Genomic DNA, 22,967 nt, shown 5'->3' with positions numbered 1-22,967 from the left:
CTCTGTTGTGTTTCTTTGTATTTACGGGGAATGCTCACAAGAAAACAAATCTCAGTGATATGATGTAGTGGCCATTACAGAGACTTGGCTGGGACCAGGGCAGGAAGGGATTCTCAATATTCCTGGATTTCAGTGCTTTCAAGGGATAGAGAGGGTGGAAAAAGGGGAGGAGGGGTGGCATTACTGGTCAGGGATACTATTACAGCTACAGAAAGGGTGGGTAATGAAGCAGGATCCTCTTTTGAGTCAATATGGGTGGAAGTCAGGAACAGGAAGGGAGCAGTTACTCTACTGGGGGTATTCTATAGGCCCCCTGGTAGCAGCAGAGATACAGAGGAGCAGATTGGGAGGCAGATTTTGGAAAGGTGCAAAAATAACAGGGTTGTTATCATGGGTGACTTTAACTTCCCTAATATTGATTGGCACCTGATTAGTTCCAAGGGTTTAGATGGGGCAGAATTTGTTAAGTGTGTCCAGGGCGGATTCCTGTCACAGTATGTGGACAGGCTGACCAGGGGGAATGCCATACTAGATCTAGTACTGGGTAATGAACCGGGTCAGGTCACAGATCTCTCAGTGGGTGAGCATCTGGGGGACAGTGACCACCGCTCCCTGGCCTTTAGCATTATCATGGAAAAGGATAGAATCAGAGAAGACAGGAAAATTTTTAATTGGGGAAAGGCAAATTATGAGGCTATAAGGCTAGAACTTGGGGTATGAATTGGGATGATGTTTTTGCAGGGAAATGTACTATGGACATGTGGTCGATGTTTGGAGATCTCTTGCGGGATGTTAGGGATAAATTTGTCCCAGTGAGGAAGATAAAGAATGGTAGGGTGAAGGAACCATGGGTGACAAGTGAGGTGGAAAATCTAGTCAGGTGGAAGAAGGCAGCATACATGAGGTTTAGGAAGCGAGGATCAGGTGGGTCTATTGAGGAATATAGGGAAGCAAGAAAGGAGCTTAAGAAGGGGCTGAGAAGAGCAAGAAGGGGGCATGAGAAGGCCTTGGCGAGTAAGGTAAAGGAAAACCCCAAGGCATTCTTCAATTATGTGAAGAAAAAAAGGATGACAGGAGTGAAGGTAGGACCGATTAGAGATAAAAGTGGGAAGATGTGCCTGGAGGCTGTGGAAGTGAACGAGGTCCTCAATGAATACTTCTCTTCGGTATTCACCAATGAGAGGGAACTTGATGATGATGAGGACAATATGAGTGAGGTTGATGTTCTGGAGCATGTTGATATTAAGGGAGAGGAGGTGTTGGAGTTGTTAAAATACATTAGGATGGATAAGTCCCTGGGGCCTGATGGAATATTCCCCAGGCTGCTCCATGAGGCGAGGGAAGAGATTGCTGAGCCTCTGGCTAGGACCTTTATGCCCTCGTTGTCCACGGGAATGGTACCGGAGGATTGGAGGGGGGCAAATGTTGTCCCCTTGTTCAAAAAAGGTAGTAGGGTTAGTCCGGGTAATTATAGACCAGTGAGCCTTACGTCTGTGGTGGGAAAGCTGTTGGAAAAGATTCTTAGAGATAGGATCTCTGGGCAGTTAGAGAATCATGGTCTGATCGGGGACAGTCAGCATGGCTTTGTGAAGGGCAGATCGTGTCTAACAAGCCTGATAGAATTCTTTGAGGAGGTGACCAGGCATATAGATGAGGGTAGTGCAGTGGATGTGATCTATATGGATTTTAGTAAGGCATTTGACAAGGTTCCACACGGTAGGCTTATTCAGAAAGTTAGAAGGCATGGGATCCAGGGAAGTTTGGCCAGGTGAATTCAGAATTGGCTTGCCTGCAGAAAGCAGAGGGTGGTGGTGGAGGGAGTACATTCAGATTGGAGGATTGTGACTAGTGGTGTCCCACAAGGATCTGTTCTGGGACCTCTACTTTTCGTGATTTTTATTAACGACCTGGATGTGGGGGTAGAAGGGTAGGTTGGCAAGTTTGCAGATGACACAAAGGTTGGTGGTGTTGTAGATAGTGTAGAGGATTGTCAAAGATTGCAGAGAGACATTGATAGGATGCAGAAGTAGGCTGAGAAGTGGCAGATGGAGTTCAACCTGGAGAAGTGTGAGGTGGTACACTTTGGAAGAACAAACTCCAAGGCAGAGTACAAAGTAAATGGCAGGATACTTGGTAGTGTGGAGGAGCAGAGAGATCTCGGCGTACATGTCCACAGATCCCTGAAAGTTGCCTCACAGGTGGATAGGGTAGTTAAGAAAGCTTATGGGGTGTTAGCTTTCATAAGTCGAGGGATAGAGTTTAAGAGTCGCGCTGTAATGATGCAGCTCTATAAAACTCTGGTTAGGCCATACTTGGAGTACTGTGTCCAGTTCTGGTCACCTCACTATAGGAAGGATGTGGAAGCATTGGAAAGGGTACAGAAGAGATTTACCAGGATTCTGCCTGGTTTCGAGAGTATGGATTATGATCAGTGATTAAGGGAGCTAGGGCTTTACTCTTTGGAGATAAGGCAGATGAGAGGAGACATGATAGAGGTGTACAAGATAATAAGATGAATAGATAGAGTGGAGAGCCAGCGCCTCTTCCCCAGGGCATCACTGCTCAATACAAGAGGACATGGCTTTAAGGTAAGGGGTGGGAAGTTCAAGAGGGATATTAGAGGACGGTTTTTCACTCAGAGAGTGGTTCGTGCATAGAATGCACTGCCTGAGTCAGTGGTGGAGGCAGATACACTAGTGAAGTTTAAGAGACTACTGGACAGGTATATGGAGGAATTTAAGGTGGGGGCTTATATGGGAGGCAGGGTTTGAGGGTCGGCACAACATTGTGGGCCGAAGGGCCTGTACTGTGCTGTACTATTCTATGTCTATGTCTATGATATATATGGTGATATATATCTACCTGACTTTAACATCAGGTCTGACCAAGGGGCTTTGACCTGAAGTGTTAACTTTGTTCCTCTTTCCACAGATGCTGCCTGACCTGTTGAATATTTCCAGCATTCACTGCTTTTATTTCACATTTATTTTTTATTTGGAAGATAGTGGGTCAATTATTTTATTTTAAATTTTTATTTAGAGATACAGCACTGTAACAGATCCTTCCAGTCCCTTGAGCCCATGGTGCCCAATTACACCCACGTGACCAATTAAGCTACTAACTCATATGTCTTTGGAATGTGGGTGGAAACTTACGTGTTCAAAGGGAGAATGTACAAACCCCTTATGGTGGGAATTGAACCCCGGTTTTGGCTCTGCTACAGTACTGTGCAGTTGGGTGACATGGTATCATATCAGTTAGCTTAACACTTTTGTTGTGCCACTGACTTGGGTTCAGTTCACCTACTGTCTGTAAGGATTTTGGATGCTCTCCCCATGAGAAAGACGGAAGTATGTGGAGAGTTTGTATATTCAAGTTGTTGTTACTCAGATTAAATACTCATGACTTCTGTCTCAAGGCCCAAATATAACTGACTGCTACTTAAATTTAGACTTTATTTCATTTAACCTTATTTTTTAAAAATCTGTCCTCAAAGTTGTCCAAAGGCAACTTTTATTATCTTGCTTCATTAGTGAACAAACCCAGGATCAGAAATGCAAGAGATTCTGCAGATGCTGGAAATCCAAGCAAAACACAAAATGTCGGAGGAACTCAGCGGATCAGACAGCATCTACGGACAGAAATGAGACAAGTCAGCATTTCACGTCGAGTCCCTTCATCGAGCTTAGAAAGAAAGAGAGGGGATGGACAGCATGAAAAAGGTAGGGAAAAGTAGAACAAGTGGTGTGACACAGTAGCGTAGTGGTTAGTGTAACACTATTACAGCTCCAGTAACCCATGTTCAATTCCTGCTACTATCTGTAAGGAGTTTGGATGTTCTCCCCATGACGCCATGGATTTCCTCCAGGTGCACTGGTTTCCTCCCGCAATCCAAAGAGTGGGTGAGTAGGTTAATTGGTCACATGGGCACAATTGGACAGCGCAGGGGCTCGCTGGGCCGGTAACCATGCTGTACCTCTCAATGTAAATAGATTCGAGCTTTCTGCTGGGAGTGACAAAAGGTTGAAGAATCTAACAGGAGAGGATCATAAGAACATTTAAGAAGATAAGCCAAGATAAAGGGAAGGAGGGCAACCAGAGAGAAGAATCTGTGGATGATGGACAGATCTAGAGGGCATGGAAGAGGAAAGAGATGGGATGATGGAAATGGTCGGATAAGGTAAAAAAAAAGGGACAGAGATGAGAGGTTGACAGAAGTTGGAGAAATCTATATTCATGCCATCAGGTTGGAGACTACCAAAGTGGAGTATGAAGTGCTGTTCTTATCTGCATTTTGCCTCAATTTGGCAGTGGATGAGGCCGTAGACAGACACATTGGCGTGAGAGTGGGAAGTGGAATTATAATGTCTGGCAACTGGGAGTTCCCAAACAACATAGTGTCGGCGGTAAAATAGGAAAACACTGCCAGATATTTCACGGGAATGTTATTGTACCGTATAGCCTACATTATAATAAGGGACTACTTTATGTTTTAGTAACACATTGCTGCATGCGCTATTAGGCGTGTATTGATCTGTACGTGTGTGTCAAGTTCAGACTCTACCAGTAAAGAACCATCAAATTATCAGAACATTGTCAATTTGGAGCAGGTCTATCAGACGCATTGAGGGACAGGTTAATGTGTGGCATGTACTGTGAAACCACACAAAAGAAGCTCCTGTGTGAAAAAGACCTTACATTAGAGAAGGCGCTGAACGTTGCAATATCATTGGAAACAGCAGCACAGGGTGCTTCAGAGATACAACAAAAATCTCTGGAATATGCTACAAATAAAATGTCACTAAACAGAAATGAAGGAAAGAAATGTTACCGTTGTGGGAACATGTCACATGACTCTGATGACTGTTGGTTTAAAGACAAAGAATGCAGAAACTGTGGCAAACAGGGCCACATTGGCAGAATATGCAAAGCTAGTAAACAGCAGAAAAAGGACAAAATACAGAGAAACAAGAAACCCCAGAAAGGAAAACACAACAATGTACACAAAATGAAAGAAAGCAGTTCTGATGAAAACGACTCAGACAAAAGTGAATTGTCTTGCCTGCAACTTCACAGCGTGAAAGACTCAGATGATCGAAGAGTAATATGGATCACTTCACAAGTGGCAGGTGTGAGACTGAAAATGGAGTTGGACACAGGCTCAGCTTTAACAGTGATCTCTGTAAACGACTACAAATGACTGTTTTCTCACATACCTCTGAAACAAACTAAATGATTGCTAAAGACTTATAAAGGACAGAGTACGTCCCAGAGGTAAAATTAAAGTGAACCCTACAGAGACAAAACACAGCAGCTGAACCTCTATGTACTGAAAAATGGAGGACCACCGTTGCTGTGATGTGAATGGCTCAGGAAAATCCAGTTGGATTGGCTCACCGTCAAGGCATCGGATGTGTCAGCAAAGGAGGGCAGCAAGGCTACATCTGAGAGTCTGTCACAAATACTTGCTGACTCTGAGGAAGTGTTCATGAAAAGAATAGGAACACTTCAGGGTATGAAGGCAAAGATTGAGATTGAGGAAAGTGCATTTCCAAAATTTCACAAAGCCAGGTCAGTGCCATATGTAATCCATCCTACAGTAGAGGCAGAGCTGAAAAATCTGGAGCAGACTCGGGTCCTGTCAAAGGTGGATTGGAGTGAATGGGTCACGCCTATTGTTCCAGTGATGAAGAAAACTTCCAACACAAAACCAGGGAAACAAAGCAAGGTGCGCATATGTGGTGACCTTAAACTGACTGTTAACCCGGTTCTCCGCACAGTATAGTATCCCCTACCTCGTATTGAGGACATCTTTGCTTCCCTGTCAGGAGGGGAACATTTCACAAAAATCGATTTGGCCCAGGCTTATCTTCAAATGGAAATCAATGAAGTATCCAATAAATACCTGACAATAAATACACACAAAGGACTTTACCAGTACAACAGGTTGGTGTTTGGGATAGCATCAGTGCCTGCAGTCTGGCAAAGGGCAATGGACCAGGTCCTGCAGAGGATTCCAGGGACCCAGTGTTACCTGGATGACATCATTGTCACCGGCAATGATGGTGACAAACATCTTTCTAACCTTGAACAAGTGCTCACCAGGTTACGAGAACATGGGCTCAGAGCTAATCGACAGAGATGTGAGTTTTTCAAAAAGGAAATCTCATAGTGTGGGCATGTGATCAACAAGGATGGTCTACACATGTCTCAAAACAAGATAGAAGCGGTGTTTAAGGCACCACCACCTGAAAATGTGTCTCAGCTGAGAGCATATCTTGGTCTAGTGAACTACTACCACAAGTTCTTGCCTAACCTATCCACAGTCCTACACCCACTAAATGCACTATTACAGGCAGGGACACAATGGAAGTGGATTGAGAGCTGTGAGAAGGTGTTTCAAGAAACTAAAAGACTCATAACTTCAGAAGGGGTACTCGCACACTTTGATCCCTCCTTACCTATCCGACTAGCTTGTGAAGCCTTGCTCCATAGGATAGGAGCTGTGTTATCACACAAGTTTCCAGATGGCTCAGAAAGACCAATAGCCTTTGCCTCAAGAAAGCTAACTTCAGCTGAACACAACTACGCACAGATTGACAGAGAGGCCCTAAGCCTCGTGTGGGGAGTCAAGAAATTCAGCCACTACCTGGATGGTCAAAAGTTTACCCTGTTGACTGACCATCAGCCTCTCGTGTCAATCTTCAACCCAACGAAAGGAGTTCCAGTGATGACAGCGCAAAGGCTGCAGCGATGGTGTTTGTTCTTAGGAAGTCACATGTATGACATTGAACACAAGGGGACCCAAGCAACATGGCAACACAGATGGTTTGTCACGTTTACCATTGCTGACTTCAGAGATAACTACACAAATGGATTCAGCATAGGTCTTTCACACAACAACAGTTGAACAATTACCAGTGACAAACAGCCTCATTGAAAGGGAAACACACAATGACCCTATGTTGTCAAAAGTGTATGACATCACGGTAAAGGGATGGCCAGCGCGGGGTAACACACTGTTTCTAGCCTTCTCAGCGAGGAAGGAGCAGTTGTCAGTGTGTCGGGGAACACTAATGTGTGGTCCACGAGTTGTGATTCCTCCCAAGCTACGCATCAGAGTGCTGGAGGAACTGCACAAGGGGCACCTAGGTACTGTGAAGATGAAAAGTCTTGCCCGTGCCTATATGTGGTGGCCTGGAATCAATAAACAGATCGAGGACTTGACCAAGAACTGCTCTGGATGTCAAAAGATCCAGAACACACCACCACAAGCCCCTCTCCATCTGTTGGAGTGGGCCTCATCACCATGGCAACAGGTGCACATTAACTTTGCTGGACCATTCATGGACTCTATCTTTTTAATCTCCATCAATGCACATTCCAAATGGCCAGAGGTCATCAAAATGAAGACAACCACATCGGAAAAGACCATTATAGTTCTGAGGACCATGTTCGCCAGGAATGGCATACCAAAACAAATCTGCACAGACAATGGACGACAATTTGTCTCTGAAGAATTCCAAAGTTTTGTAAAGAACAATGGAATCAAGCACTTTACATCTGCCCCTTACCATCCATCCACAAATGGCTTGGCAGAAAGATTTGTGCAGTCGTTCAATAAAGCCACCAAGGCAATGGACAGTGAAAATCGACCACTGCAACACAAGATAGACAACTTCCTCCTTGCCTATCGTAATGCAGTACATGCAACCACTAATCAGACTCCAGCGATGATGTTTCTGAACAGGAACCTGAGGTCCCGCATGGATCTTCTCAAACCAGATGTATGGCGTGATGTGGAGAACAGACAGTTCGAACACTTGAATGCTAAGTCAAGACGGAGCTTCAGTGTGGGACAGTCAGTTCTTGCACGGGATTACCAGACTGAAAAGTGGCAACTGGGTACAATTTCTGCCATAGATGGGCCACTGATGTATACAGTGGAGGTGGGAGAGAACGTATAGAGACGTCATGTAGACCAAATCCTGGTTGCTCAGATGAAAAACACAACAATACCTTGCCTGGACTCCCCTGACATAGAAGGAAACACTCCTGATGTGACCACATCAGCCTCATCTACAGATAAGCTGTCATCGGTGCTGATGACCCACCTGATGTACCTGTGGAGACTCATTCCCCAAAGCAAACGTTTCAGGACAGACATTACCCGGAGAGGCAGGGAACCCCCCCCCCCACCCCCCAGAGACTTGAGTTCTAAATGGATCTTAGACCAAAAGTGAAAAAAAGGCTTGTTTTAATTTGTAAACAAATGGTAGGCATTTGTATGTTAAGGGTAAGCGTATTTGTTTAGCACAGTTCCCCAGTTAAAAAAAGTTGATGCACTATTAAAATAAAAGGGGAGTGTACCGTATAGCCTACAGTATAATAAGGGACTACTTTATGTTTTAGCAACACGTCGTTGCATGTGCTATTAGGCGCGTATTGATCTGTATGTGTGTGTCAAGTTCGGACTCTACCAGTAAGGTACCATGAAACTTAGTTCCCGTCTCCAGCGTTTTTATTAATAGTTGTGTAAACAGGCCACAGTTATCAAAGGGGAAATTTGACAGATCCATTTAAGAGAGGTTAGAGGGGTTCAGTCAACGAGGCTGGCTTTAAAAGCACTTTTTAAAGGAGGGAGTGACTTGGGATTAGGAAATTAATTACAGAGTTTAAGGTCCACGGAGGCGAAGGCAAATCATTAATGACGCAATAGCTATAATATACTTCGGAGGTCAGGAATCACGAGAGACTCAGGTTTATTATATAGAATTTAGGGAATGCAATTCTTTTCCCTTCTCCTGTTTTTCCAACGATCCACACTCCAGTCTAGCAGGTGGCGGTAATGCACCTTAACGCTGGTTTGCCAACCGCCATAAAACAACACAAGAAGAAGGAATCACGAGCCCTAACCTACGTGTTTTGTCAAAACAAAACTTCCCTTTTGACCATCCCACACCAGCACCTGTAACTTCCTTACACTCACGCGTTGGAAATATGTTTGTTCCTTCTTGGCCGCTGGTTCAAAGTCTTAGAACCCCTTACCCATGAGCGTTGTAGGAGTTCCCCAGCACCGGTTGTCGGCAAATGAGGATAGTACACATTGGTAACGTGCTGGGTCGTAAGGCCTGTTTCTGTGCTGTACAGCTCTCCGAATTTGAAAATGATTTATTATGACATATGTCGTGAAATTGTTGTTTTGCGGCGGCAGTACGGTGTAAGACCAAAATACTCTTACAGTTAAGAAATATATATACGAAAAAAATAAGTAGTGCAAAAATAGTGAGGTAGTGTTCGTGGGTTTATAGACCGTTCAGAAAGCTAATGGTGGAGGGGAAGAAACTGTTTCTAAAACGTTGAGTGTGCGTCCTCCTCCCTGATGGTAGCAATGAGAAAAGGGCATGTCTTTGATGGCGAGGCTCCTTAATGACGGACGCTGCCTTTTTGTGGTAGTGTCTTTACAAAGGTTAAAGTATGTGGTTCAATACCGCTTTCTTAAGAATAGCTAGCGTCCGATAATGATTATTCACTTAGCCAGCAACACCTACATTTTGATACACGAATAAATATAAAAAAAATACTTTCGTTTCCAGTGCAGCCTCGGTCTTTGAACACACCTGTGGTTGCTAACATGACAACGTTCCTTTATGCATTTTAATAAATAAAAGTTACTTTAGCTGACATCATCTTCAAACAAAAATGACACACATAAGCCGAGCACAATTCGTTCGGGATTGTTTCTACCGTCTTGCAGTATTGTCGCCTGCCTACCAGTCCTCTTCCGTTTTCTGAGCGTGTACGTCTTCCAACAGCGTGCGCGCTCCTTCAGAATCTCTCACCAGCAACCCCCGCCAGCCAGCCAGCCAGCCAGACCCAACCCTTTTTCGACGTGCAATTTCTTCAGGGCTCGTTCGCAGGGGCCCCTCCTGTTTATTCCCTCATTAGATCAGAGAGAAAACTGCTTCACATAGAAGCGGAAGGAGGTAATCAGACTGAGGGAGCGAGAGAGAAAAAGAAGTGGGAAATATTCAGACATTTGGAAAGACCGAACTGCAGCTAGAAAGCGGGAGAGGCAACAAACAAAAAAAAAAGCCTGTAAAATGAATCCTCCGTGCGCTAGATGTAAAAAAATCGTCTATCCGACCGAAAAAGTCAACTGCCTGGACAAGGTGAGCTGAATCGACACGATGGTCGCATGCTCCGGGGGTCTACTTGCTCAGCTACATTATAGCTAGTCAGTTTCGCTGTAACGAACTATAGCTCGACAGTTTCATTGTAGTAAACTAGAACCTGGCAGTTATATGAGGAAACTGTAGCCCGACAGACACCATAACCAACTGTAACTCGGTATTTCCCTGTGGAAAACTGTAGCGAAAGCCTGTCATGATTTCCGCTTCTTTTTCTCACTCGTTTTATTTCGGACCTTCTCACCGTTGAAGGCGCCAAGAAGGCGGAAGTATATCAACCCACCCTTTTTCTTTTTCGGACCCAAAGTAAAATCAATTTCCATACGTGAAGATCTGAAGACCTTTTTTTAAAAGTGGTTTTATAAAAGTATTTATTTTTCAAGAAAGTATTCAAGGCTCCCTCCCTTACAAGGCTTTACTAACTGCGTGTCTCGTTCGTTTGGGAATTAAATCGTCATTTTTGATATAAATTATTTCAGACGTGTTTCATTTAAATCTTAAAAATCAATACAGGTCAGTAGGGCGTTGCAAAAATTGAACGTTTTTTTCGAGATAAGGCTGCTTGGAGGGCGTGGGTCCATTTATCGAACGTTACGCTTTAAAAGCGGATCTGAAAGAGTTTTTAAAATAAAAAGTTCAGATTGTTTTTGAGGGCCTGCGTAAAGCCCGATACCAAAACGTTTTTTTAAAAAGATAAGCAGAGCACTTCACCTTTCTTTAAGACAAAAGAGAAATACTTAGTTTCAAAGGGCTTATTTTCGGTTAAAGGAATATTTTGAGACGAAAGTCAGGAACAGACTTTATAACTTTTTCGAACTCCTTGAAAATTTTGGCTAGATTAAAGTTCAGATACTGTAAATGGAACAGTATATTAATTCAAAAACCTTCATTATTTAGCTTTTTTTTCCTCAGAGGTGGAGGATTTATTGAGAAATTTTAACTTGTGTTTCTGGTTTACTGTACAAAGATCCTGTAAAGACTGGGAATCCATTTTTTTTACAAAATACTTATTTTAAACCCCCCCCCATCCCCACACACACCCACCCACCCACCAGCGTCCAGGCACCTATTGTCCCGCTGTTCCCTACGTTCACTTGGCAGATGTCAGCAGTGTTGTAATACTTAAAGTGACCATTCCTTATGCATGAGTTTGGCCTCGCAGTGAGTGTACAGTAAATGGATTACCGAACTGTGGAGGTGCACTCCATAGGGAAACTGCAAATTTCCCATAAGACCTAGGAGCAAATTAGGGTATGTAGCCTATTGAGTCTGCTCTGCCATTCAACTATGGCTGAATTATTATCCTTCTCAACCCCATTATCCTCCTCCTCCCTGTAACCTTTGATGCCCTTAAACATCCCCAATAAACTGGCCTTCACAGCCACCTGTGATAATGATTTCCACAGATTTACTGCCCTCTGGCTAAATAAATTCCTCCTTACCTATGTTCTAAAGTGGCATCCTTTTATTCTAAGGCTGTGCCCTATGGTCCTACACTCCCCCACTATTGGAAACAATCTCTCCGCATCCACTCCATCTAGGCTTTTCAATATTTGACATGTTTCATTGAGATTCCCCCTCGTTCTTCTAAACTCCCAAATGTACAGGACACTTAAGTGTTGGAAGTACTCTTCCCATTCTGGTGAAGTGTGATCATCCTGACATGTTTATTAAAATAGTCAAAGTAAAATTTTATTACCAATGTATGTATATGTTACCACAAACACAAGAGATTCTGCAGCTGCTGGAAATCCAGAACAATACACACAAAATGCTGGAGAAACTCAGTAGGTCAGGCAGCATCTATGGAATAAAGTAAACAGTCGATGATTTGAGCTGAGACCCTCTTCAGGACCCTTCAGAAGGTTCTTGGAACAAAACGTCGACTGTTCCTCTCCATAGATGTTGCCTAACCAGTTGAGTTTGTCCAGTTTGTGTTTTATGTTGCCATATACTACTTTGAGATTCATTTTCTCACAGGTATTTACAGTAAAATAAAGAAATAGAACATAGAATATTACAGCACAGTATAGGCCCTTCAAACAATGTTGTGCCCACCTTTAAACCTACTATAAGATTAATCTAACCCTTCTTTCCTGCATAACCCTCCATTTTTCTATCATCCATGTGCCTGTTTAAGAGTCTCTTAAATGTCCCTAATGTATCTGCCATGATAGAATGGACTCAATCACCTGAATGTCCCAATTCTGCTACTATGTCTTATGGTCTTGGGTGTTCCATGCACCCATCACTCTCTGTGTAAAGAACTGACCTCTGGCACCCTTCCCTATACTTTCCTCCAATGATCTTAACATTATGCACTCCCCTTGTAAATGCAATAAATACAAGTAGAGTTTAGGGAAAATAGAATTTAAGAAAAAGTACATTAACAAAGTTGGGCAAACAACTAATGTACGAAAGTAGACAAATTGTGCAAATAATGAGAAAATGATATTCTGGACATCAATAGTAAGTAGAAAAATAATGTGGAGTGATTGCAGCTTTTCTTGCCTTTAATAAAGAGCCCATTGCAACTGAAACTAATCCAGCACAGTCCAGTAAATTTATTGTCAAAGTACATATTTGTCATCATATACAACCCTGAGATTCATTTTCCTGTAGATATAAGTCCATAGTAGGATCAGTGAAAGACCAGACCAACTTGGGCATTCAACGGGTGTGCAAAAGACAACAAATTGTGCAAATAAAAAAGAAAGAATAATAAACAATAAATATCAAGAACATGAGATGAAGAGTCCTTGAAAGTGAGTCCATAGGTTGTTGGAACATTTCAGTGATGAGGTAAATGAAGTTGTGTGTAGTTATCTCCTTTTGGTTCAAGAGCCTGGTAGTTGAGGGGTAGTAACTGTCCCTGAACCTGTTGTACATCCGATGCTTTTAATTGTCTTGTTACCATGGATTTTTGCAACACCACATCTTGTACGTGTTGGCCATTGTGGGGCTCTATGCTTTTGTTTACAATACATTAGGTTCACAGTCTTGAGCCCTGGGAATCTAGACTTATTTCAGAATTGCATCAACATTCCAAACTAAGAGCTGCAAAGTGGAAAGGAAACAGCTGATTCTCATCAAACCAGAAAGGAGCCACCAGCCTGCTGTTGCATTGATGGTTTGTAGTAGTCTAAGTTGAAATTTTATTTTACTTAGAGATACAGCATGTTAACAGGTCCTTCTGGCCAATAAGCCTGTGCTGTCCAATTACCAATATGACCAATTAACCTACTGACCTGTACGTCTTTGGAAGGTGGGCAGGAACTGGAGTACTTGGAGGAAACCCACACGGTCATTGTGGAGAACGTACAAACTCCTTACAGACAGCAGAAAGAATTGTACTCGCATTGCTGGCACTGTAGTTGCGTTATGCTAGCTGCTGTGCTACCGTGTCACCCTTGTGAAAGCCAATTCTCTCTTGTTATATACTATGTGAACTCAATGGTAAGTACAGGCAGTTCAGTTAGAATGTTCAAAGTTCAAATTAAATGCGTTATTAAAGCACATATCTTGTGTCTCACCATATACTACAGAGATTCATTTTCTTGCCAGCATTCACAGTAGAAGAAAAATATGATAGAATCAATACACATAAAGATGGATGAACAACCAATATGCATAAGAAGGCAAGCTGTGTAAATAATAATAAATACAGAAATAAGTGAATAAAACTAAGAATATGAGTTGTAGAGTCCTTGAATATGAGTCTATGGGTGGTGGAACTGAATGTACATGTCATCGTATACTACCTTGAGATTCATTTTTTGCAGGCATTTACAGGAAAATAAAGAAATAAAAAAGTTTATGGGAAAAAACTATACATAAAGATTAACAAACAGCCAATGTTGAAAAGACAAACTGAGAACATGAGTCGTAGAGTCTTTAAAAGTGAGTCTGTGGATGGTGGAATCAGTGCAGAGTTGGGGTGAATGAAGTTATCCACTCTGGTTCAGGAGCCTGATGGCAGAAGGGTAATAACTGTCCTGAACCTGGTGGTGTGGGACCTGAGGCTCCTGTACCTCCTTCCTGATTGTAGTAGCTATAAGAAAGCATAGCCTGGATGGTGAGGGTCCTTGTGTTCAGTTCTGGTCACCTCATTATAGGGAGGGCACAGAGCAGGTTTACTGGGATGCTGCCTGGTTTACCAGCATGTCTTATGAGGGAAGGTTATGTGAGCTAGGGCTTTTCTCCTTGGAGAAAAGGAGTATGTGAGATGACTTAATAGAGGTGTACAAAATGGTAGAGGCATAGATCCAATGGACAACCAGAGACCTTTCCCCAGGGCAGAAATCCTTAACGTGAGGTTGTAGTTTTAAGATGGTAGGAGGAAAGTATAAAGGGGAATATAGGAGGGAGGTTTTTTTTTACATAGTTGCAAGTGCATGGAATGTGCTGCCAGTGGTGGTGGTAGAAGTAGATACATCAGGGACATTTAAGACTCTTAGATAGGGACATGGATGATAGAAAAGTGGAGGGCTGTGGGGGAGGGAAGGATTTGATTGATCTTAAAATGTTGGCACACCATTGTGGGCCAACATCGTGTGCTGTATTGTTCTATGTTCTGTTTTCTTCCTGTGTCCTTGTATTCCAGCCCCAATTGCATGCCATGTCTTCTCTGCTTATAACAACAACCACATCTCAGAAATATTACAATAAGTATCCAATGCTTGCGAGTGACCAGTGGTTGTGAGATGTGCTGAATGAAAGGCAAGTCTTTTCTTATGCAGTGATTCTTGGACCTTCATTCACACAAAGGCGTTCCTTATCATTATTGGAATTTGGACTGACTACATACAATAATAAACAGACAATGTTGTATTTGCAATTCAGCTGGTGTGGATGGTAATTAATTGAAAGTTGTGGGTCAAATTGGGGGGTGGCAAAGTGACCTGATTAACTCAGCAGCAAGCAATCCAGCATTGTGTTGGATGGAATTAATGAAACAGGGTTAACATGATTGCAAAGACGTGTGGCCACGTGGCTGTAATTGGATGGAGTGGGCTTATTGGGCCAGAAGGGCCTGTTACTCTAAATAAATAAACTGATTTTAAGTACAAGATTGTGCAGATGCTGGGAATCCAGAGTAACACACAAAAAATACTAGAGGAACTCAGCAGATCAGGCAGCATCTACGGAGAGAAATAAAAAGTCGATATTTCAGGCAAGACCTTACATCAGAACTGATTAATCTTGGTTATGTTGGTTTTGTTTGATTAGAGTTCCCCGGTTCCTCTTTAACACCCTACCATCAGATAGGTGGTACCATACTGCAACAAGAACTGTTAGGATGGAAACAGCTTCTTCCCCCAGGCTGTGCGACTACTGAACTCTCTGCCACCACCCAGGTCTCATCATGTAGTGTTATTTACTTTATTAGTTTTTAAAGTTATGACTGTTTACTTTTTAACTTGTATATGCATCTTATTATTTGTTAATTTATTTGTGATAATATTACTTTATGTGTTGTGTGTGTTATATGTACTGTGTTGTGCATCTTAGTCCGGAGGAACATTGTTTTGTTTGGCGGTATACATGTGTGTGGTTGCTTAACGATAGACTGAACTTGAACTTGGGTTTGGCTTGGTGGGTTGACTATTACAAATACCCTTTGTTCAACCACCCCACCCACTGCCTGTCAGGTGCTTGTAGGTGGCAGCAAATACTTGAAAGCCATTGATATTTCAAAACTGTTAGTACAGACTAATTCTAGCTAGGTACGTGGGCTGAGGATTAGCAAAGAACTTTTGATTCAGATAAATGTGAGGTGTTGTATTTTGGGAGATCCAAACAGCATAGGGTTTGTACAGTGAATGATAGGGCCATGGGGAACATTATGGAACAACGGACCTAGAAGTGCATGTGCCTAGTTCGCTGAGCGGTGTCACAGGTAGATAGAATGGTGAAGAAGACGTTTGGTATGCTGGCCTTTAATCAAGCCATTGAGTATAGGAGCTGTGACAATGCAGTTGGTGAAGCTGCGCTGGGAGAAATGTGTACAGTTTTGGTCAGCTGGAAGTAAAGATTAGCTTTGTCACAACATTGAAACATATAGTGAAAGCATTTGCTTGTTACCAACCGACATGCTCTGAGGAAGTGCTGGGGACAGCCCGCAAGTGTTGCCAAGCTTCTGGTGCCAAAATTGCATTCCCACAATTTACTAACCCTAATCCATACGTCTTTGGAACGTGTGAGGAAACCAGAGAACCTGAAGAAAACCCATTGTGACAAACTCCTTACAGACAGCGGTGGGAACTGAATGCTGATCACTAGTGTTGTAAGACATTGCATTAACCACTAGACTACTGTGTTACCCTATTAAACTAGAAAGACTGTAGAAAGGATTTACCAGAATGTTGCCTGGACTTTTGTGGGGGGGGGGGGGCTGAGTCACAAGGAGAGGTGTGTACTCTAGAACTTTATTCCCTGGAACGTAGGAGATTAGGTGGTGACCTGATATAGGTATATGTAATCATGGGGGGCGTAGAAAGGGTACATTTTCTTTCTCCCTGGGAGGAGGTGTTTAAAAACAAGATCAGAGGTGAGAGATTTGTAAGGGACATTGGGGCAGCTTCTTCATTCAAACAGTGGTACATATTTGGAATGAGCTGCCAGAAATCATGACTGAGTAGATAAGTACATTGATAGGGAAGGTTTAGAGGGTCATGGGCAAACACAGGCCGATGGGACTAGCTCACTGGGTGTTGGGCTGAAGGGTCTGTTTCCATGACTCTATTCCACTGTCCTTCATTTAAAATTCTCTCCATTGGAAGCAGGTGACTTGCTCCTTCCTATCTGAAGCCCTATGACCCACATCTGGCCTCACAGCTATTTTCCGATTTAATTTTCCCACCAATGAAGCTGCCTTGAATTCCAAGCTCTGAAATTCCTGATCTAAACTCGTTGATATCTCCAAGATTCCACTTAAAACCAGATTAAATGAACAGGTTCTTGTTATCTGACCCATTGTGTGAGAAGTTCTGTCTGATAATGTTTCTGTGAGGCATTTTGTTTTTGTAAGTCTGCATGTGCAAAGGCTCATCAATTTCCCCATAGATAAATGGTGGGGCACCATGATAGCATAGTGCTTGGTGCAATCGCTTTACAGCACCATTCTGTAAAATCAGGGATCGATTCCCGCTGCTGCCTATAAGGAGCTTGTACATTCTCCCCATGACTGGGTGGGTTTCCTCCAGGTGCTCTGGTTTCCTCCCACTTTCCAAAGACATATGGTTAGTGAGTTGTGGGCTGCCCCCACCACACACCTGATGAAAATAATACATTTTACTGTATATTTTGATGTACATGTGGCAAATTAATCTTTATCCTTATTTTTGAATCCAGTAGGTATTGCTCCAGCTGTTAAACACAACTAGATATCAAATATCTTTTAAAATTTTATCAGGTTCCAAACCACTCCACAACGGGTGGATAACTTTTGCAAGGCATAATCACTGCTGTAATACAGAAATCAAAGCAGCAGCAAATTATGCAGTGCAATAACCTATTAACAGTGATGGAGTAATTAACAGATTCAAAGTGTTTCCGTAGTGTTAGATGAAGACTGGTTACCGTGACGACCAGTGACGACAACTAGGTTTCGGAAATTGTAGATCATGAGAAACTGGGGGAGGTGTGAAGGGTTCCATAGGGTGGATATTAATCTAGCCTTTCTGCCCTGGAGAATGATATATCCTACGACAGAAAGCTCGCTGTTCCCAAGTTCATTTGGGAAAGTGGTGATATCCAAGTCTGATAAATCTGATTCTGATTGGGGAATGGTACTGGTGTGAAGGCCGATAAAATAACCCAGCATAGAGTTGGAGGGTTGAAAACCTTTGGTGACCTAACCAATGTGATTCTACAAAATAACAAAGGGTTAAAAAATAAATATGTACTTCATATCCGAACTTTAACTTCTAACTTTATATTTGATATAATTCTTTATTCTTTATAATTTTTGAATTTTTTTTGATGGATGTCATACCCTGATCAATGCACCACAGCAAATTCCTAATACATGTAAATGTATATAGTGAATATAGTTGATTCTCGATCCTTGTTGAGGGAGAATGTAGGTGGGTGGGGATTTCAAATTCTTTAACTTATTAGGGATGTTTTTGGGTGAGTACAGGCGACTTGTTGGCAGTATATTTCATCCCTGGAAGTAATGACAAGTCACACGTACTGTATTACCCAAAATCATACTTGGTAACCTGATTTTATTATGCAGTCAAATTCCAGGAAGTGAACTATGAGCTACAGAACTTCCTCCCCAGGAGAAAACCTTTTTTTAAAAAAAAGAGGTATTCATCAGTGGTGGTGTCTTGGAGGGCATATAGCTGCCTTTAAGTTAGATGGAAATGGTTGCAAGGCACAGCAACCTGTGCATGTAATGAACGTTGACAGCATTGAGGGACTGTTCCAGGGACTTTCAGAGAGGTATTGCATGCAGGGACCATAAGACACCAGAACACTCACCCATCCTCACTGGAAAAAGCCTGTATGCCTAGGCTAGGGTAAACGTAAACAAGCTTTTTTTAATTGAACTTAGGTGAGACTAGAGCAAGAGGTCATGGATTAAGGATGAAAGATGAAATGTTCAACGAGAACATGATGGGGAACAACTTCACTCAGAGGGTGGTGAGCATATGGAGTGAGCTACCAGTGAATATGGTCAATGCAGGTTCACATTTAAGAGAAATTTAGTTAAGTACATGGATGGGAGGGGTACAGAGGGCTGTGGTCCAGGTACAGACTGATGATACTAGAAGATTTAATAATTTGGATTGACTAGATAGGCTGAAGGACCTGTTTTGGTACTGTAGTGTTCTATAACTATGACACTAGTAGCCCATTTGACCCATTGAGTCTGCTCCACCAATTTGATAATGTCTGATGTATTTTCCCTATCAATCCCATTCCCCTGCCTTCTCTATGTTTGCCTTTGGTGCCCTTAATGAACCTATTAATCTTTCCTTTAAATATGCCCAATGACTTGGCCTCCAAAGCCATCTATGACAATTAATTCCACAGATTCACCACCCCCTGGCTAAAGAAATGCTGAAGAGAGTCTCCTCTTCATTCCTCCAACCAGTATTTAAATTGTTTATATTTGCATTTACTGATACAGCACAGTAATGGACTCATGCCACCTAATTACACCGGTGTGACCAATGGCAACTCAGTGGTAAGCATAACACCTCAAAGCAGCAGCAATCAGAGGTCAATTCCTGCTGCTGTCTGTATGACCTCCAGTGACTGTGTGCGTTTCCTCTGGGTTACCTGCAGAAGTGCATCAGAAGGTTTTTTTGTTTTTCACACCATTTTCTGTAACTGCTAGAGACTATTGTCTGTGGAAAATCGCAGGAGATCTGCAGTTTCTGAGATACTCAAACCACCCCACAATTATTCCACAGTCCAAGTCACTGAAGTAGATCACATTTCTTCCCTATTCTGATGTTTGGTTTGAATGGCTCCTTGGGGACACTCAGAGCCCAACAGATTAGTAACATTATACTGTCTTACAGAAACATGCACCTTGTCCTATACGTGAGCCCACCAATCTTCAGGCCAGGTCACTTGGACTTGTGTTAATATTGTTTTGTGACTGTATGTGCTGGATCATAACTATATGTGCCATGTGTGACTGCACCTGTGTGTGTGTGTGATTTGTACTTTGGCCCCAGAGGAATGCTGTTTGGTTTTGCTGTTGGCATATGTATGGTTGAATGACAATAAACTTGAACTTGAAATCCTTTGTTTTTCTGTGACTCATTGCCCTTGAGAAATATTCAGTACCCAAGTGAGAGCTTATAGATCAGGGGTTCCCAACCTGGGGTCCACGGACCCTTTGTTTAGTGGTAGGGCTCCGTGGCATAAAAAAGGTCAGGAACCGCTGTAGTAGAGTGAGTTAATGTCTGATCCAACAGTGAGACACTCCCTCTACATCTACTGGTGTAGCTAACTTAAATTTTCCTTTCAGTTTGTCTCTTGGAGCGAGACTTGAAACACAGCTTGGATTCTAACTGCGGAACATCAATGAGGAACATTGGCAAAAGTTCCTGTTCTAATTGCTTGCTAAATTACTCATGTGGAAGAGAGTGTGAGGAGGAAGGGAGGAGGGGAAGAACTGGGGGAGGTGAAGACGGATATCAGATAAAGAACAGAATTGGGGTTGACTGTCACTGTGAGAAACTGTTATCTAGGAGGAAGTAAATAGCTCCTTGGGGGCACCCAGAGCCCAAAGGATTAGAACCTCACTCTATTTCCTCTTTTATAATTATCGTTGCTCAATTGTTAGTTGGAAATTTGAGGTTGAAGTTTTGATAATTCTGGTATTGAAGAATATGAGAGAGAAAGCAAGTCTGTATCCATGAGTCAATCACCTTGAAATGAAATGAATCTCAAGGTAGCATATGGTGGCATACACTCAGTGATCACTTTATTCTATACAGGAGTGGAATCTGGCATGATCTGCTGCTGCTGTGACCTATTCACTTCAAGGTTTGATGTGTTGTGTGTTCAGAGATGCTCTTCTGCACACCACTGTAGTAATGTGTGGTTATTTGAGTTACTGTCACCTTCCTGTCAGCATGAACCAGTCTAGCCGTTCTCCTCTGACTCTCATTAACAAGGCACAGAGCTGCTGCTCACTAGATTTTTTTTGTTTATTGCTCCATTCTCTGGACACTTTGTGAAAATCTCGGTAGATCAGCATTTTCTGAGCTATCAAACTGCTCATCTGGCACCAACAATCATTCCACTGACAAAGTCACTTAGAACATAACCTCTTCACCATATCTGGCTGCTTTTATGCATTGAGTTGCTGGCACATGATTGGCTGATTAAATATTTGCATTAACGAGCAGGTGTACATAATAAAGTGGCCATTGAGTGTGTATATATACTTCGTTAATAAACTTACTTGGAGTTTGATTTTGACTTGATATCAATGTCCCTGAATAGTCTGAGGGACTGAATGGTTTCTAGTTTTTTCTATGGAGTGACCACTACCTTAATAACTTTGGATGAAGACTTTGAGTAAATGTCTACACTGTGGAAAAAACTGTTTTAAACTGTGTTGAAAAGCATTTCAGAATCATTCATTTGGAATGCTCCAGAGCACAGGGCAACGTCTGAACAGCCAGGATTGTGTTGCAATAGCTGTATTGTTTGGATAAGGGCATTTCAACACCAAGGTCCCTTCAAACATAATTTCCTTTGCTCTTTCCCCTAAAATTCCAGGCTTGTGCTCAGGTCACTGATTCTGTCCTCACAAGTAGCTCATCTGAATGGCGATGTTTGTGAGCCTAAACATCTTTTCAAATGGAGAACTTGCCTGTAGGCTGGTTTGAAGTGTGCCTCTCTTGGCTTTGCAAAGAGGTTTATTTACATATTCATAATACTTTCATCAGAGCTGTGCCCTTCTTGTACGAGGCGTGAGAGAAGAGGGAAACATTGCCTAACCATGGTTAGAGACTACCTGAGCTGCTCTGTGTCCCCAACCTCTTCAAAGTTCAAAGATCTCAGTAAATTCAAAGTGAATATATTATCAAAGTATGTATACGTCATTCTTTAGTACCTTGAGATTCATTGTCTTGCAGGCATTCACAGTAGATACAAAGATATACAAAAGAAGACCAAAAAAACATGGTTGAAGGGTAATAACTGTTCCTGAACCTGGTGGTGTGCAAAGTAAGGCTCCTGTACATCCTTTCTGAAGGCAGCAGTGAAGAGAGCATGGCCTGGATGGTGAGGGTCTACCAAGAGCAGAAAGAAATTAGGTTTATTATCACTGATGTATATCATGAAATCCGTTGTTTTGCAGCTGCATTACATTGCAATACATCAGAACGCATATTTGAACTTACAATAGGAAATATAAATGAGTAGTGCAAAAGGAGAGCAAATTAGGGAGGTAGTGCTCATGGGTCATTCAGACTGTGTGTATCTTCAGGCTCCTCTACCTCCTCCCTGAAGGTAGAAATGAGAAGAGGGCATGTCTTGGGTGGTGAAGGCCCTTAATGATGGATGTTGGCTTGAGGCATTGCCTTTTGAAGATGTCCTTGTTGGTGGGGAGGCCTGTGCCCATGTTTGAACTGGCTCTGTGGCTTTTTCTGACACCAGGCCAGGAACCATCTGTGGACAGAGAACAGAATTGACACCTTTGTGTTAATTCCTTGGGTAGAACATGACCATGGTTCTGATGAAGGATCTCTCTCTCTCCGTCTTGTTTTACAGCGGTTGGCACCCAGCTTACTGGTGCATTACTGCCACCTTCTGCTCCGGAGTGTGCAATAGACGTACATTCTAAATCTCTTCACCCAATCACACTCACACTCACCCACACCCTAACCTACAGTTTATCTTACCATCTTTAGATGATGAAGGATCTTGGACATGAAACCTTTGCTTTCCTTCTCTTTGCCGCCTGATTTTCACTCTGATCTGATGTTCAGGGTTGTTGGGTTGGATTTCAATGTTTGCGTTGCTATGTCTGCCTTCTTCCTCCCTATAGTAGGACAGAAACCCAGTTTTTATTGTGCTGAAGCTTGGCACTGGGACAAAGGACATGATTTAAGTAGATTAAATGATGAGAGTTGGCTGACCAACTTTGAGCTGAAGCAGTGCCAAAAGTAGTTCTGGAACAAAGGATGTTGGGGGAGGGGGGGCCAGCTGGGTGAATTTTCAAGGCAGAGCCTCTGAAGATTGGCTTGTGAGTGTGGTGAGAGAAAGGTAGTGTCCTGAAACAGCTTACAATGCACA

The 22,967-nt window shown here is 42.6% G+C and overlaps 1 protein-coding gene across 2 annotated transcripts in view; it reads left to right on the top strand.

Moving 5' to 3' along the window:
- The first annotated feature begins 9,872 nt into the window (after nucleotides 1-9,872).
- The window catches only part of lasp1 (LIM and SH3 protein 1), a 196,336-nt gene continuing 183,241 nt past the window's right edge, over nucleotides 9,873-22,967 (top strand). Inside the window, exon 1 of one of the 2 annotated variants that reach the window (XR_010016496.1) lies at nucleotides 9,873-10,172. Coding sequence is in view for 1 of the 2 variants with exons in the window: in XM_063037182.1 (XP_062893252.1) it covers nucleotides 10,104-10,172 (69 nt within the window). In the remaining variant the exon portion in view is untranslated. The remainder of the gene's footprint in view (nucleotides 10,173-22,967) is intronic. The other variant, XM_063037182.1, reaches the window with a different exon arrangement.

This window comes from Mobula hypostoma, chromosome X1 (assembly GCF_963921235.1).
Source record: "Mobula hypostoma chromosome X1, sMobHyp1.1, whole genome shotgun sequence".
NCBI classification, from domain to species: Eukaryota; Metazoa; Chordata; class Chondrichthyes; order Myliobatiformes; family Myliobatidae; genus Mobula; species Mobula hypostoma.
This window is presented reverse-complemented; position numbering and strand designations above follow the sequence as displayed.